This window comes from Arachis duranensis, chromosome 5, assembly GCF_000817695.3.
Source record: "Arachis duranensis cultivar V14167 chromosome 5, aradu.V14167.gnm2.J7QH, whole genome shotgun sequence".
Lineage (NCBI taxonomy): Eukaryota > Viridiplantae > Streptophyta > Magnoliopsida > Fabales > Fabaceae > Arachis > Arachis duranensis.
Genome location: NC_029776.3, coordinates 94475244 through 94493450, shown reverse-complemented (window position 1 = coordinate 94493450; position 18207 = coordinate 94475244). Strand labels below are relative to the sequence as shown.

Here is an 18207-nt window from a genome sequence, read left to right as displayed (position 1 = left end):
TTTGAATGGAAGACTGTTATGTTTAACAGGAGAAATATTAGAGATTGATTTATAAAATTAATTTTTTTTAGACTAAAATATCTGTTTTTAAAATTCTTAAGGGACTGATTTGGGTAATTACTCAAAAATTACGTCTCCGATTCTTAATCTTTATTTCTGTGAAACTGATTAGTCTTTTTGTTAATATTTTTTTCTATATTAATGAAATAAACCTGCGTGACATATTAAACTATTGAGTTATCTGTTAAAAACTAATTAGGATTGATAGATTTTTTTTGGAGTCTCGTTGTGTTTTGGGTAGTTGTTGGGGTCGTTTAGATTTTTTTATATTTTTTTATTTTTTTAAATACATTGGTTAAATTTATCATATAAAATTAAAAAATATTAGTAATTTTTAATTTACTTTTACTTATAAAAATTAAATTGAGGATATATTTGTGATTAATGTGTCACATAAATATATTTTGAAGAGATATCATTAACGTGAGAACTAATTAGTCTCACAATACTAAAGAACGAGGGCCAAAATTGATAATTTTTTTTGTTGGGCCTCTAGTCCTTAGAAGAAATTTCTAGGGGTAGAGATGGATATTTATTCTTTGTTTAATTATTTCTAGGGTTAACTACCAAAAACGTTCCCGAATTATTCAAACGCTCACAGAATGCACCCGAATTTTACTATCGACAAAAATACCTTTAAATAATTTAAAAACATAACAACAATAACCAACAGTAAATATATATTCTTAAAAAATGTCTTAGAGATTGAATTTTGATGTGATTTTTTACAAGAATAATTAAAAAACTGAGATATTATTATTCTTAAAATTTGATAATTTTTTTCTAGGTATATATTTTTTTGTGATTTTTTAAAGGTATTATTAGTTGTTAACAAAAAATTACAAAAAAATATATACTCAACGAAAAATTACCAAATTTTAAAGATAATAATATCTCATTTTTTTTAATCATGCTTGCAAAAAATTGTATCAAAATTCAATCTTTAATATAATTTTTTGAGAAATACATATTTAATATTAGATAATCTTGCAAAAAAACTAACATTAAATATGTATTTCTCAAAAAATACATTAGAGATTGAACTTTGATACAATTTTTTGCAAGCATAATTAGGAAAATAAGATATTATTATTCTTAAAATTTGGTGATTTTTTGTTAAGTATATATTATTTTGTGATTTTTAAAAGTATTATTGGTTATTAACAAAAACAATTATAAAAAATTATATACGTAACAAAAAATTACCAATTTTTATGTATAATAATATATTATTTTTATAATCATACTTGCAAAAAATTGCATCAAAATTCAATCTCTAAGGTATTTTTTGAAAATATATATTTACTGTTGGGTATTGTTGTTGTGTTTTTAAATTATTTGAAGGCATTTTTGTCGATAGTAAAATTCAAGTGTATTTTTATTAGCGTTTGAATAATTTAAGGACGTTTTTGGTGATTAACCCCTGTTTCTACTTTTAAAATTTGTCAAAACTAAAGAACTAAGAGATTGGATCCTCTCAATTTTTTTTACTTGAGGGGATAAAATGTGATCTCTCACCATATATTTTATAGATGGGACCAAGAGAAAATATCTACTTATCTATCTACTTATCTACATATCTATCTATCTATCTATCTATCTATCTACTTAATATACTAAAACTGGATTTTTCCCCCAACTAATAGAAGTGAGGTATCGATTCCTTATGAATCCATTTTTCCACCAAAATAAATGCACTATTTTATCTTCTAAGTTTATTTTATAAAAATATCTTTATCATAGTTATACTATAATTAGCATTTAAGTAATAATGCATAAATTATACTAATTTAGAAAAATATCTCTATTATAGTTATATAAAATCAATACTTAATGCATTATTAAACTACTTAACGATTGGTAATATATTTAAATTTTCTTATTTTAAGCTTTTCGTTATTAAAATAATTTTATTAATCAGATTTTTGCACTTAATAATAGAACTGATGCGGCATGCTCTTAAGGTGTTTCCTTATTTATTCCGTTTAATTCGTTAAAGCAAATCAATTATAATTAATTAATTATATCAATTAATTAATTTGATTAGACATTCAAATCTCACTATTTATTATAATTTATATGAATTGATTAATTATAATTAATTATATCAATTAATTAATTTGGTTAATTATATTAATTATTTAATTTGATTGGAGTAAATATCAAATTTTTTAATAAATAATAAATATAATAACAAAATATATGAATTAATTTAATTAGTTTATTTTTCACAATACCATCTATTTATACAAGATCAAATATTTTTTACTCATTCGCTATTTTCTCTTTCTCTCTCTCTTCCTTCCTCCCTCCCTCCCTCTCCCTCTCTCTCTCGTGTTTAGGGTACAATTTTTTGTAATTTATTTATTTTTTTTTATTTTTATTGATTCTTTTTATTATTTTTTTGTGTCTCTTTGTTGTTCTTTATTTTAATTAGGGATGTCAATGGAGTAGGGTGGGGGCGGCGGATACCTCCCTGCTCCCCATCCCAGATTTGCTTCTCGTCCTCGTCTCCGTTCTCCGTCGTGGGAGAATATTGCTCCCCATTCCCATTTTTCATAGGGCCCCATTCCCTGCAGGGATCCCATTCCCCGTCTATCTGATAGTTCTAACTAATTATTAATTTTCATATGAATAGAGTTGCAAGTATCCATCATATATAAAAACAGCAAGATTTTATACAAAACGACGCAGTAGGAAAACGCAACAGCGAGCCAGAGGACAGAGCAGTGGACGAGATGGGAGATGCGACAACAGAGAGGAGAATGGACACAATGGCAGAATTACGAAAAGGAACGTCACAAATAGAGATCACGACACAGTGAGGGTGATGGTACGGTGAGCTGTGACGATGCGGTGAGAAGGGAGAGTGGAGAGGGGGTGGCTATAGAGAGGTTGGATGGAGTATGAACAATGTTAGAGATCTCTGCATTGAAGAAAGGGTATGCAAATTAGGATTAGGAGTTTTGAATTTATATATATATATGTGTGTGTGAAATTACTAAAAAACATATATAAAAAATATACTATTAAGGACAATTCAGTAAATTTATGAATTTCGGGGATTAGCGGGGACGGGGCAGGGACCCCCACTCGAGTCTCTGCGCCTGCCTCGGAGAAATTGTCTCCGTCCCCATCTTCGCGGAGAAAATTTCCCACAATCGGATCCCATTCGGGGCCGTCCTCGCAGGGATCCCCACGTCTCAGAGAGTTTTGCCATTCCTAATTTTAATTATATTCATTAATTTTTCTGTATTCATGCTCCTTTTATTTGAAATATCGTAACAATTTAGAGTGTATGTTGTGACCCATGTGATATTTGTTAATTTGGTGTATCTTTTAGAATGGTTTATGTTATAATGTGTTTAAAGAGTTGACTTAAAATAATATGATATATAAATTTATAATATGCTAAAATATTAAGACATTATCATATAGATATTTTTTTATTTGTCCATTAGATTCAATTATATAGGATCTTGAAAATTATGCAATTATGTAATTAGTTATTTTTAATATAATCATTGTATTGACAATTTACAGTAGTGAAACTATTTTCATTATTAATATTTATAAATATGCTATTATTTGTATAATTAATTGAATCATCTTATTCGTTTACATTTAATTCTATTGAATTAATTATTCAAGGTGTTATCGCTATTTTTATTTTTAAAGATTTTTTTAATATTATTTAACAATTCTAAAAACATAATAACAATTAAAAAAGACAGAACAAAAAATTTTTAATGTAAAAATAGGGTAAAAAGAATAAATTTATTTAATAATTTTTTCAGGATATATATTTTTTTTATAGATAATTATTGCAAGGTATGAAAAATTATTAAATTCTAACAATAATTATTAAGGATAAATGATTATTATAATTAAAAATAATGTCAATTTAAATGATATACAAATAAACCATACCAAACATAATAACTTAAAAGGATTACTTTTGAAAGAATATAGTTTATGATATTTTATTTTTTATTATTTATTAAAAAAACATAATTATATATTTAACGATATTTATTTTTTAAATTCACTATATATATAATTTTATTCTTTTTTTTTTTGACAAAATTTTACTCATGATGGTAATTCTTCTAATAGTGTAAATGCGGATATTTTTACTTTTTGATATATTCGATATATTATTAATAATAAATAGTAATTAACCCCTCATATTTTTAATCAAAGCATTTTGATGATAGTTTCTATTTATAGATATTAATGGATGATTATTTCTTTAAAAATAAAATGCATTATAATTTTTGGTTATTTCATAATTAACAATAATACTTGATTATTATTTTTAAAATAAATTACATTAAAATTTTAGGTTATTTCACAATAATAATTAATGTTCATAATATTGAATTATTCTAAATTTTTTTATTTTTTATCGTTAGTAGTTAATCCCAAATTAAAAAGATTATATTGAATTATTGAATAGTCCAAATATAACCAGAGTTAATTTAGTTTATTTGTTTATTAATATAATTGATTAAAAACATAAATGATAAATAAGACAAGCAAATAATTAGAAAAATATAATGTTAGTAATTACTTAAAAAAGATGGTTTGGATAAGATGAACACGTATGAGATTGTAGAGATGGCCACTGAAGATTATATCCTCGATGAGGATTCCATGGAGCATATGGAGAGCCACCAGACTCCCTTCACTCCAAATCCAGTCATAGATGTCTCTCTAGAAAAATACGATGAATGGTGTAGGCCGTGGAAGCAAGCACTCGTCACCAAACTTCTAGGAAAAAATCTAAATCTTCAAACAATGAAGAGATGGATAAATAAGAGATGGACGAAGAAAGAAGCGATTCGAATAATGAATCTTGTGGGAAGATACTTTCGAATAATGAATCTTGTGGGAAGATACTTGCTAGTTCGTTTCTCGAGCCAAAAGGATTATTCTCATGCCTTATTCGAGGGTTCCTAGATAATTGCTGATTACTATATTTTGGTGCAAAAATGGAGACCCTGTTTATTTTTTAAGAATGTGAGTTCCAAAAAGTGACAATCTGGGTAAGAATACCTAATCTTCCAATAGAATTGTATAATAGGTATTTTCTATGAAAAGTAGAAAAAATATTTGAAACGTTGTTAAAAGTGAATGAGCACACATCTATACATTCAAGGGGTAAATTTGTTCATATTTGCATGGAAATTTATTTGAGAAAAAAAATTGGTGCCAACATCCACAGCTTTAAAAAAGGGATTCCGGCTTGAATACAAAGTCCTTCACCAAATCTGCTTCAAATGTGGAAGATATGGACACAAGAGTGATGTATGTCCTGAAACAGCGAGAAATACTACGGAAAACAGCCAGAATCAGGCAGCAACAACACATAAGACTGGCCAGAACACCAACGGCGTAGCCGTAGATCAGAACCAGACAACTCAAAAAGTTTAGGGTGACCAAATCAAGAAAGATATCAATGTTACAGATCTTTAGGAATTGATAGAATCAGAGGATAGTATTACTAATAATAGTAACAAACAATAATCTGGAGCCAAAATTTCAGGAATAAAATAAGATATTTATGAGAAAAGTTCTTATGGCCCGTTCATGGTTGTCAACAAGCCTCCAAGAAGATACAAACAAGGATCAAAAAATATAAATGGGGAGAATAAAAAAGACAACTTCAATACCAAATTTGATGCTCTACAAGGAGTGGAGAAAGATCAGGCAAGAGAAGAAAATAAAGGAAACATCAATCAGGCAAGTCAAAGGAGTAGATTACAAAAGAAAGAGGGTTTTCCTAAAGCAAACCAGCCTCACAACATACTGGACACCAGAAACCAAAGTCAGAAAGGAACACCAAAATTAAACCCTCCAAACAAAAACACAAAAGGAAAGGGCCCAGAAAATCCCAAAAAATAGAACCAAGATAATTAGAATCCAGGTAGCAACAATCAAAACAAAAAAAGCTATCATTGTTGTGAAAGTCAACCAACACTCGCATGAGACTAACAAAAAAGATCAAAACTAAAGACATCAGGAATACTGGAGGCAGTTCAATAGACTGACCAAGGAAGTCTACCTAAGTCACAAAGAAGGGAATTATATTCCTACAAATAGTTCTAGCAATGCAATATCAGGTGCTCTTATCGCAAAAATCATGGGCGGAGGAACTTCAGCACAAGGCAACGAATATTACAAAGATAGACTGCCAAAAGATGGGGATATGAGCAGTGAAGCTAATAGAATGGCTATCGATATGAATAAAATTGAAGAATCTACTCTGGAAATGCTAAGGAACCAAAGGACATAGAAGCCTAGACTGAACTTCTCTGAACCAGGGAGTTTTTTTTTTTCTTCTATATCTCCATGATTAATTTTTTCTTGTTTTATTGTTATCCATGAATATTTTAACTTGGAATTGTCGAGGAGCCTCGGCTAAAGGCTTCAAATCTATTGTTAATGACCTTATGATCAAATATGAAACTGATTTCTGTGTTTTGTTGGAAACCCATGTCTCAGGTTTGAAAGCAAAATCAATTATTAGAAAATTAAGATTTAACTCTTGGTGCATTAGTGATGCAGAAGGATATTCCAAGGGTATCTCGTGTCTCTGAAAATAGAATTCTTGAAAAATTAAGCCGCTGCTCATTCATAGGCAACTTATTCACCTTGAAGTCCAGTGGCAAAATAGCGATCCTTGGTTCTATACAGCAGTTTATGGAAATCCGAGAGTGGGGGGACGGAACGAACTCTGGACCAAGTTAAAAGATATTGCCACTACTTTAAGTGGTCCTTGGTGCCTAGGAAGGGACTTCAACTCTATTCTCTCCCTAAACGACACATGAGGATCCTCTAACCTATCTCTTGATACTGATAAATTTAATGATTGTTTAATTTATTGTGAGCTTAAAAATTTAGCTTTTACTGGACCCCTTTTACTTGGCAAAGGAGTAATATTAAGAGAATACTTTACTTTTTTTAAGTAACGTAAATTTTTCTGATGATTTTTCAAATGTTTGTGTTAAGCACTTACCCAAACTGAAATCAGATCATTTTCCCATTTTGTTGGATTTTCGTTTGGCTTATAGGGATGAAGGACCTAAACCCTTCAAATTCCTTGCCTATTGGGTTCTACATGAAGATTACAATAATTTGATTAAAAATAGTTGGCTGGAAGAACATAATTTTTTTACATAATATGACAAGTTTCATTAAGAAGGCGAAGATATAGAATAAAGAGGTCTTTGGAAATATTTTCAAGAAAAATAAATGGATCCTCTTAAGGCTGGAAGGCATCAACAATAAACGTTCTTTTAATCACAATCCTTTTTTGGATAAACTACAAAAAAAACTGTGAAAGGAGTATGAGTTTATAGCGATTCAAAAGGAAACATATTGGCAACAAATGTCTAGATGTGACACAATTTTTTTTGGGGACAAGAACTCGAAATACTTTCACTTAAAGGCTGATGGAAGAAGGAAGAGGAATGGAATAACCGCCCTTAAAAGTGAAGATGGAGATTGGGTGGAAGATGTGAAAATGTTAAAGAATTAGGGTGTCAATTTCTTTGAGACTCTTTATTGTTCTAATTTTGATTCTAATTCCTTTGGTATTTCTAATCAGTTCCCCAGATTGCAGGAAATAGATTATGAAGAGATTGCAAGAGAGATGACAAATGAGAAAATTAAAAATGCTGTTTCCTCTATGGGCAGCTGGAAGGCACCCGAAAGTGACAGCTTCCCAGCAAAATTTTATCAACAAGTATGGGATGTGGTGGCTACCTCTTTCATAGACTGGGTGAAAGGAGTTTTCAGAGAACCAAACAATATTGGAGAAATTAACAAGATTCTAATTGCCTTAATTCCTAAGATCCCTTTGGTGAAAAATTTTGGGCATTTTAGGCCCATTAGTCTATGTAACGTCTGTTATAAGTTTGTAACTAAAATTATTGCTTTAAGACTGAAAAAGTTTATGCCCACTCTAACACCCAATCTAGTTTTGTGCCTGGCAGGATGAGCGCAGACAATATATTAGTAGCTCAAGAGGTGGTTCACACTATGAGAAATAAAAAAATATGGAAAAGACTTTATGGCTATAAAATTCACTTAAAAAAATTTCATGATAGGCTAAATTGGGCGTTTATAATGGACACTCTTAAGGATGCATGAATTCTAAAGAATATCACTAAAGTCGTCAGCTACTTCATATCAATGACTTCAATGAATATTCTTTGGAATGGCTCTCCTTCAGAGACTTTCAGGCTTACCAGAGGAATTCGACAGGGAGACCCCTTATCCCCTTATATTTTTGTTCTTTGTATTGAATGCTTATCTCACTTGATAAATAAATTAATTCATGACAAAAAATGGGAACCTGTCATGCTTTCAAGGGGTGGACCTAACATTTCTCATCTCTATTTGGCAGATGACCTAGTACTTTTTATACTAAAGTAGATATGAAGCAAGTCCGGATCATCAAGAATGCTCTCTCTCTTTTTTGTGATTGTTCAGGTCAGAAGGCCAATCTCGAGAAGTCTTGTGTTTTCTTATCTAGCAACGTCAGCCATAACACTAGACATCTTTTGAGTCAAGATTTAGGAATCAACCTCACAGTTAACTTGGGAAAGTATTTGGAAGTTTCACTCATTCACGAACGGTGCAACAAACAACACTTTCAGTTTATCATTGACAAGATGCAAAGCAAGCTATCTAGCTGGAACAGGAAAACTCTCTCCTTAGCTGGAAGATGGACGCTCATACAGTTGGTTCTTGTAACTATTTCAAGCTATTGCATGCAGACCATGAAGATCCCAGCAGTAGTGTGTCGAAAAGTTGACAAGATTTGTAGAGACTTTTTATGGGGAAGTAGCGAAAAGGAAAGAAAAATACATAGCATATGCAAGCCCAAAGAGAAAGGTGGGTTGGGTTAGAGAAAGGCTCAGGATTCAAACTCACTCTTCCTCGTGAAACTCTCTTGGGAACTAATTCACGACAAAGACAAGCTTTGGGTGAAAGTCATGAGAGCCAAATATGACTGCGGTGAAGATATCTTGCCAAAGGTTCAGCATAGATCAGGTAGCTCACATGCCTGGGTCGGAATTAATAAGGTCTGGGAGAAATTCAAAATCAATTTCATCTGGAAGTTTGGAGATGGGAATAAAGCCCTTTTTTGAGGGAACAATGGATCCATGGATTCACTAATCTGAAAGAAGTGGCCTCAACTAATCTAGAAGAGGATAAACTCAATGAAAAGGTTGCAACTATGTCACCAAAAATGGTGACTGGGATTGGGAAGCCCTGAATCGTGTTTTACCCGAAGAGGTCATAGATATTCTACATACAATCAAAGCTCCTAATTCGCAAATCGGAAAAGATTCTATCAGTTGGATGTCCTGTCCAAATGGTGTTTTTTTTAATTAAATCAGCCTATGAAACTTTTTGTATTGAAGATGGAGAGGAACATACTCTATACAAACAGATTTGGAAAGCCAAATTGCCACAAAGACTTAGATCTTTTTGCTGATTACTCACTCATGAGGCATTGTTGACAAATCATAAAAGAAGAAGGAAAGGACTTACCAAAGATGGCAACTGCCCAAGATGCCAAGGAGAAGAAGAGACTTTGCTCTATACATTGTGTGACTGCTCTTTTATCCGCATTGTTTGGAATAGCATTGTCAATAGTAGTTTATAACAAGAGTTTTTTACCCTTTCTTATTCAGAATGGATTAAAATAACTTGAGTAAACATACTCCATCCCAGGATGGTACTCCGTGGACCATCACTTTCGTGACAACCTGCGACTTAGCTTGGCAATGCAGAAAGGAATTAGTGTTTAGCAACCTAAATACCCAGAATAATAAGATGCATCACAAGACTAGGAACTTGGCAGAGAACTACAACCACATTCTGGATATCACAGAGCAGAATAAAAGAACACTTCGTCTTACTAGAACAGTCTTGATTGGGTGAAAGTCGCCGAAAAGAGGATGGGCCAAGCTCAGCGTTGATGGTTCTGTATTTCAACCTGATAGCAAAGGAGCCACTAGGGGCATAATCAGAGACTCCAAAGGATGATTCATCGCTAGATTCAGTATGAACATTGAAAAATGTACAATCACTATAGTTGAGTTTTGGGGTTTTTTTATAGGAATGAAATTAGCAGTAGATTTGTATATCCCTTACCTGGAAATTAAATCTGACCCGAGATGTGCTATTAATCTCGTCCAGAGTACGACGGTTGAGACTCACGTTAGAACTTTCCTGGTGAGGTCGATCAAGGAGTTGTTGATAAAACCGCAAAAAATGGTGATTCGGCATATCTTTAAAGAAGTGAATCAATGTGTTGATGCTCTAACCAAATATGGGCAAAGAATGCAGAAAGGGGTCATGCTGTTCAAAGAAGTTCCAACTATAATGGTTCTCTTGATGAAAACTAATGAGCGTAGAGTGAAGTTCTGCAGAACCACTCTTGTTTAATGTTTTCCTTTTTCCTGGGCTTTAGCCCATTTTATATCAAAGAATAAAAAAGTATTAGTACTCTTCCCCCTTCCCTTCCCTCTTTTAATATCACAAGTTGCACAACTTAACGCAATATTTGTCTTGTTTCACATGAAAATATGAATATTGATTGTTTTTATAATTTTTTTCTTTTTATTTTCATAGTAACATTTTCATTATTATATCTTTTTTCTTGGTTTAAAAATTTAACAACCGAGAAATTGCATTTTCCATTGAAAGATTTATAATCAAATTAAGAGAACAAAACCATTATAGCTACAAACCTACTAAGTAAACAAATTAAAACAAATAGATGAACATTTTATAGTTTGTGGAATTGTTCCCTATTATATTATCCTCGCATTCACCCACTCAACATATACCTTCTATAATGTTCACCGAGTTGTGTACTTGTGTTGAGCTTTCGCACAATGTATTGAAACCTTGAATTAATAACATAATGTCTATAGTTTGTATTCTTCAAATTTTGTTCACTTAATGGATGGCTTGGTTTTAACCTTCAACTTGCTGTTTTATTTTTATTGCAATAAAAACCCCACCAGTATCAGCCTATCAGGCAAATCATCAACCAATACTATTGTATTTGAAGCATTGAAATTTTCATGTTTGAAAAAAAAAGCATTGAAATTTTAAAATATTTGTTGAACAAGTTAAATAAAATTTAAGCAATTTTGAAGTAATTTATTTATGACAAATATATTTATCTAAAGTAAATTTTCAAAATTATTTATAAAAAAATAGAAAAAATATCATACTTTTAGATTTGAAAACAACTAAATCCTCTTAAAATAAATGACGAAAAATTAGCACAATCTTTTTATGGATAATTTATACAAGATAAAAATATTATTTTGGACCTTAAAGTTTCAGTTACATTTTAATTTAGTTTCTAACACTTAAAAATTATTTTTTTTACAAACATTTTATTTCATTCTATTTTAATCTTTTGGTCGAAATTAAAAATTTTTCCAAAAATATTATTTTCTCTCTATTATTGCCTTCTTATTTCTTTTATTCTTCTGTTACTTTTATTTTTAAATCATTAGAACCAAATAAATATGTTTGGAAATAAAACACCAAACATTAGAAATAGAATTAGAACTTAACTTAAATGTTAGAATTATAAGAGTACTTACGGATACAAATACAAAGTGATAAATATATCTATATTTTTTTATTAATGCATAGTAGTGAATAAATGTATCCAATACAAATTAATTTATTATTAATTTCAAATCAATTAGTTTGCCAATTGTACATTTATCAGAGACTCGTTCATTACATATGTAATAATAAAATTCAAACTACATTTGCTGGTTTCAGATATAAAGTTAGACCCTAAAATGTTTGGTCCCCCTGCTGAATCATCAAGTGCAACAAGTATTAGCCATAGCATACATTTGTACAGTTTGTTATAACTTAACATAGTTAGAATCTGAATTAGTTATACTAATTAGGTAGACTAGATGCAGAGTTTGTTAGTCAGTCCATCACCTTGTATCCATATATATACAATTGAGTGAGCCAAATTCAATTGGGATTCTTTCACAATCAATAACAACCAAGTTCACTTTCTCACTATTCAGAGTGTTCAACAAGACTTATTCGTTTTGGTGTTCCAAGCTTTTTTGCTTTGTTGGCTGCTGCTCTATTTTAGATTAATAGTCCAACAAAACTTATATATATGAATCTTTGTTTATTTGACGCTGAATTTTTTTTTATTATTGTTATTGGGATGGGGGCTTGCCTGATGAGATTATATTATGAGATTTCATTTCATCAATTGCAACCAAAAGGCATGTACTTAGAGTTATCATAGAGCAATTCAATGATTCTTTAATGCTTTGATCATTTTGCCATATTACAGTATCTTCATCAATGTATTAACATTTTTTTGATGCAAAGAAAGCAGAATAGATTCTGCAGAATTGAAGAAGATAGAATTCTTGAATATGAATTCTATAACAATCTGAATAGTTGAATCACTAGTTCATTATATGTTGTATATAGGGATGGCCAAAAACCTTGAACCCATGGATATCTATTGAGTTTATCCGGAGTTTTAACGGAACTCGCAAAATCCACACGGGGAGGTACCCGCTCAACGGAAACATGTGAAATTCCTGCGAAGAAGAATTTACTTAAATGCCCTTATACACATAACAAATACGATAAAAATAATAACATAAATTAGTACTATAATGACAAAAAAAATTACATAACATGTATATTATTCGAATAGGTTATGATGGCTGAATAAGTCACATTGACAAAAAATGATGTAATTGACTTCTGAAATAAAAATTTATCGAACAAAAAATTTTGAAGTAAAGCATGAGTATTAAATTTGAAAAGAACAAAACAAGTACAAAGATGCTGGAGCTATCATACTATTATTGGAGCCCTGAAAGTGTTCGGTATTGTTGAATGATGGTGATAAAAATTATTTGGAGAGAAAAATTATGATTGAATGATGACAATCGAAAATTAGGAAGTGGAAGGATATATGCAGGGAAAATTAGTATTTGGAGGCAAAATTAGCCAACACTCAGAATTCTGTATTGTTTTACTTTAACACCCCCATAACAAAACTCCAAGCCAGTTACTTTTTTTTAAAAATGCTAATAAACAGAGACTTAGAGACAATGGAATAATGTCTACACAAGAAATAATGAAGTAATTTATCTAAGAATTAACAGAAAAACATTCTCCGAAAAAGTATTTCATAATGTACATATTTTCAGCAGAAACTTAAATAAATCCTTAACAGGTACTTAAATTTCCTTTTACGACAATTCCTGGAGGATCCAATCCAACAAACAATAGTTCATGGTTGCTTATATGATAAAACAGTCATAGGAATTAGCTTGATTTATATACGGTACCTACAAAGATTAGGAAAAATAAGTTGCAGGGCAAAATAGCAGAGAACAAACAACAAACAACAACACAAAATGTTCAATCTTTTTAGTTTTGCTTAGATTGTAGCATGATATATATATGATCTCATAGAATAACAGTAAAGAACACTCTATTGCTATAAAGAGATCTTAAACACTAAATCTGTAAGCTATAACTAGGAATATCATCTAAAGAATCAATAATGTAGTGGAATGAAAAAGGATGATAGCAATTGCAAAAATCGAAAGTGCAAAATTAATTAATGTTATGACATTGCCAAAGTCCTCTGACCCAACAGACACAGAATTTACAAAACTATGATACATATTCAGCAACAATGAGATGTAATTTCAATTCGAGTTGATGTATCTTACCTTCTTTTATCAATTCAATAAGCCTCTAGCAACCATTTCCCGAAGAAGTTTCTCCGCCATGTCATTCTCATCTTTTTCAAACAAAGCACGAATAACAGTTTCAAAAGTCACAGCATTTGGTAAGCAACCATTGTGTTCCATTTCCGACAGCAGGGCCAATGCTTCTTCAAACAAGCCCTCTCTGCAGAGCCCATTGATCATAATAGTGTATGTCCTCACATTTGGAGGATAGCCTTTCACAGAAAGATCTTTAAAAATCTCTTTTGCAACTACAAGTCTTCCACCTTTGCATAGGCCATCAATAAGTACATTGTACGTGCATATATCTGGATCAATGCCATTCTCTTTCATTTGCTTGAATAACATAAGTGCCTTGTCAACTTGTTTGATATTGAACATCCCATCCAACAAGGAATTGTAAGTGACTATGTTAGCGGGTGGACCTCTTTCGTGCATCTTGACAAGTAGCTCCAAAGCACAAGAGATTCTCTTTGATTTGCTCAAGCCATCAATAAGTGTGCTGTAAGTTACCGTGTTTGGAACCAAGTTCTTGCGACGCATTTCTTCAAAGAGATTCAAGGCTTCATCGACCATTTTACTTTTGCAGAAGCCATTAATCATGATATTGTAACTTTGAACATTGGGTAACACTCTAATTTGGGCCATTGTGTTGAATATATATTTTGCCTTATTTACCTCATTAACCAAACAATATCCATCCATTAAGCTGGTGTAAGTAACCACATTTGGTTTCACACCATGTTTTGCCATTACAGCCAATACACTCTTTGCATCTTTGATCTTTCCTTCCTTGCATAGCCCATCAATCAAAGTATTATAGGTACAAACATCTGGAGTAATGTTTCTAAGCACCATATCACTTAACAAATCAATGGCTTCCTTATATTGACCCTCAAGACACAATCCAAAAATGAGAGAATTGTATGTGATAACATTGGGAGAAATTCCCTTAGCAAGCATTTCAGAGAATAAATGAAAAGCCTGACTTACAAGTGTATCCTTGCAGAGGCTATCAATAATTGCGCTGTACATGAAGACATTAGGAGCAATGCCATAACGTGGGATGTTTCTCAACACTTGAATAGCAGCTGATGTCTGTCCGGTCTTACAGAGCCCATTGATCAAGGTCCCATAAGTGACTTGATTAAACTGAAATCCATGAGCCAGCACTTTGTCATGAAAGCGCACTGCTTTTTCAACACTACCAGAGAGACAGAGACCTTTCAGGATTGTTGTCAATGTTACCGTATTAGGTTGATAATCCATTCTGAGAATCTTGGCCAATACAGAGAAAGCAAGCGTCATACGACCCATGCCGCAACAACAATTAATTATGATGCTCAAAGTAAATAAGTTGGGAGCGATTCCCCTGGCTTGCAATTGCTGAAAAAGGGAAATGGCGGTGGAGAAATGGTTGGTCTTGGCAAGAGATCCCAAAATCTTGGTGAATTGGATGATGGATGATGGAGGGCGACGCATAGAGAGCATGCGAGTGAAGGAATGAACAGCTTCATCAACTTGGCGAGTAGAATGAGAGTGAAGGGATGAAGAGGAAGGGAAGGAAAGAAAATTAGGGATTTGGAGAAGAGAATACCTAAAAATGAAAGTGAACCTTGAGGTTGAGGATGACAACATTTTAGTGATTTGCACTTTCGCTGTTGTCTAAGTTTGAGGGAGTTTGCTAACCCTGCGGACATAGTCCTACGGCTCCTACCACCCCCCTTGTCACCGATTTAATCCTAATGAGTAATGACATAAAAATTGGAGGTCTCCAGATTCCACGCCCGTTTTATTTTTGTCAACTTTATGAATTGGACCTGGATACCAAATAAATTATAAGGCTTGGGGGAGTAATGGTTTCATTTCATCAATCATCCTGCTCGAAAAAAAAAGGTGACCCATCAAATAATAATAATAATAATAATAAAATTTAATTATTTTGTTAGTCTTTATAATTAAATCAAATTTTTAATTAAATTTTTAAAATTTAAAAAATTATAATTAAATTTTTATATTAAATAAAAATTTGTAATTAAATTTTTATTAGTCATTATTTAAAAAATATAATAATTCTAAAATATTTATTTTTAAAATAAATAGTATTTTTTAACCAAAAAAATATAGATGATCTCATTGAAAATTTTAATCTAGTATATGAATTTAAGTATAAACTTTTAAATTAATTTAAAGTAAAAATTTGATAAAATTACAAATACCAATACAATAATTAAATATAATAATAATAACAATAAAGGACATGTAACCCTTAGAAAAGTATAGTGTCCATAGATAATTTTAAGGTTTATGATTTAGAGAATTTGTTGAGTAATATAATATTAAAATAGGTCGAATTAGTGTGTTTGAAGTGATTAGCATCACACTTGTCATAATTTTGTTGGTACACTTAATATATACCTATTTGTAAAATTTTATTCAATTCTATATATTTTTTCGGATACAGTGGAAGACCAAAAATATTTAATATTATACTAAAAAATAATATACTAAAACATTTATACTTAGACAATATTCATACTCTAACAATTAATTAGAGTTAATTTTTGTTTATGCCTCTTGATAATTGTTTATTTATATGAAAAAAGCTATCAAACAATGTTGACAAATCATCTTATAATTAAATTCTTATATTAGATAAAAATTTATAATTAGATATTCATTAGTTGTTATCAAGTGCAACAAGCCTCATTCGTTTTGGTGTTCCAAGCTTTTTTATTTTGTTGGCTGCTACTCTATTTTAGATTAATGGTCCAACAAAATTCATGTATATAAATATTTGTTTATTTGATGCTGAAATTATTATTATTATTATTATTATTATTATTATTATTATTATTATTATTATTATTATTATTATTGGGATGGGGCTTGCTTGCTTCGATGAGAATATATTATGAGATTTCACGTCATCAATTGCAACCAAAACACATATATTTAGAGTTATCATAGAGCAATTCAATTATTTTTTAATTCTTTGATCATTTTGCCATATTATAGTATCTTCAATATATTAACATTTTTTGAGACAAAGAAAGCAGAATAGATTCTGCAGAATTGGAAGAAGATAGTATTCTTAAACATGAATTCTAAAACAATCTAACTAGTTAAATCGTTATACGGTTGTATATTCGGCCAAAAAAAGTTGCAACGTAAATATTTGTTGGAATTATCCGTGACTGAAGGCTAACGGGTATCCGCGCGTAAAATTTTCACGGAAATGAGGATTCACCCCGCCAAATAAATAGAATCCGGAGACAGAAATTGAAATTCCTGCTCTACGTGAATGTGACTTTTTTATAAAAAAAAAAATTATTTAAATACCCTTATATACATAACAAATACGATAAAACTAATAATATAGAATTTGTACTATAATGACAAAAGTTACATAACATGTATAGGTTATGATGGCTGAATAAGTCACGTTGACAAAAACATAATGTAATTGATTTTTGAAATAAAAATTTAACAAACAAATAATTTTAGGAGTGAATTATCAATCTGGTCATGCTCGTTTTTTAGAATGACAATGCGGTCCTTAGTTATAACTGTTTTTCCGTCAATTCTGAACGAAAAATGCTGACGTGTCAGGTTTAAAAGTGAACAAGGATCTAATTGTCTCTAAATTTAAATTGGTTAGGAATTTATTTGTCCATATTTTTTAAACGATATCTTTTTCAAATTAAACTCCGCCTATGTTACACTTGCGGTACATAGCCGGTCCCAAGCCCGGATAAAGGAGGAGGGTTGTGTTAGGTCTTCGGCAACCAACGTAAAAATATAGCCGAACCCCCCATGACATGAATCAAAGACATTATTGCGCTAAAGCTAGGTCGTTACCCGGAAGTAACGCGCCGTATGGCTCGAGTACGGTGTCAAAGCAAGAGCCGCTGCATCGGTGCCCGGATGTAGTGTTAAATGAGCAAGGGTTCTCGCGTTTTCGTGAACGGACGAGGGTAAATAAGCTAGTTCACAAAGGAAAAGGTAAAGGTCGAAGCGACAAAAGGTTGAGATTTGGGACATGGAACATAGGCACTCTAACAGGAAAGTCCATGGAGGTGGTGGATACCATGATAAGGAGGAAGATTAACATTATGTGCCTACAAGAAACGAAATGGGTTGGTGCAAAGGCTAGGGAGTTGGATTCTTCTGGTTTCAAACTTTGGTATACAGGAAAGGTGAAGAATAGGAATGAGGTTGGAATAATTGTGGATAAGCAGTAGAAGAAGGACGTCGTGGATGTCAAGAGGGTGGGAGATCGGATCATCTCTATCAAACTTGGGGTGGAGGGAGGTGCTTTTCATGTGATTAGCGCCTATGCACC

General features: G+C 31.4%; 1 protein-coding gene and 1 long non-coding RNA gene across 16 annotated transcripts in view; both read right to left on the bottom strand.

Annotated features, from left to right (window-relative positions):
• The window catches only part of LOC107490623 (uncharacterized), a 12128-nt gene extending 1605 nt beyond the window's left edge, over window positions 1-10523 (bottom strand). Inside the window, exons 1-2 of the long non-coding RNA XR_008009468.1 lie at window positions 10234-10523; window positions 9628-10132 (exon numbers count right to left, since the gene is read on the bottom strand). This is a non-coding gene — a long non-coding RNA (uncharacterized LOC107490623). The remainder of the gene's footprint in view (window positions 1-9627; window positions 10133-10233) is intronic.
• Window positions 1-18207, bottom strand: part of LOC107490619 (pentatricopeptide repeat-containing protein At1g62930, chloroplastic) — an 81079-nt gene that overhangs the window by 54639 nt on the left and 8233 nt on the right. For 10 of the 15 annotated variants that reach the window (XM_052261926.1, XM_052261927.1, XM_052261925.1 and 7 more), the window contains exon 1: window positions 13845-15581. The exons of 3 other annotated variants lie outside the window; for them this stretch is intronic. In XM_052261926.1, coding sequence (XP_052117886.1) covers window positions 13854-15500 — 1647 coding nt within the window. In that variant the 5' untranslated portion in view covers window positions 15501-15581 and the 3' untranslated portion in view covers window positions 13845-13853. Of the gene's footprint in view, window positions 1-12374; window positions 12693-13844; window positions 15582-18207 lie in introns of those variants that run through there. 2 more of the 15 variants (XM_052261924.1, XM_052261917.1) reach the window with 2 other exon arrangements.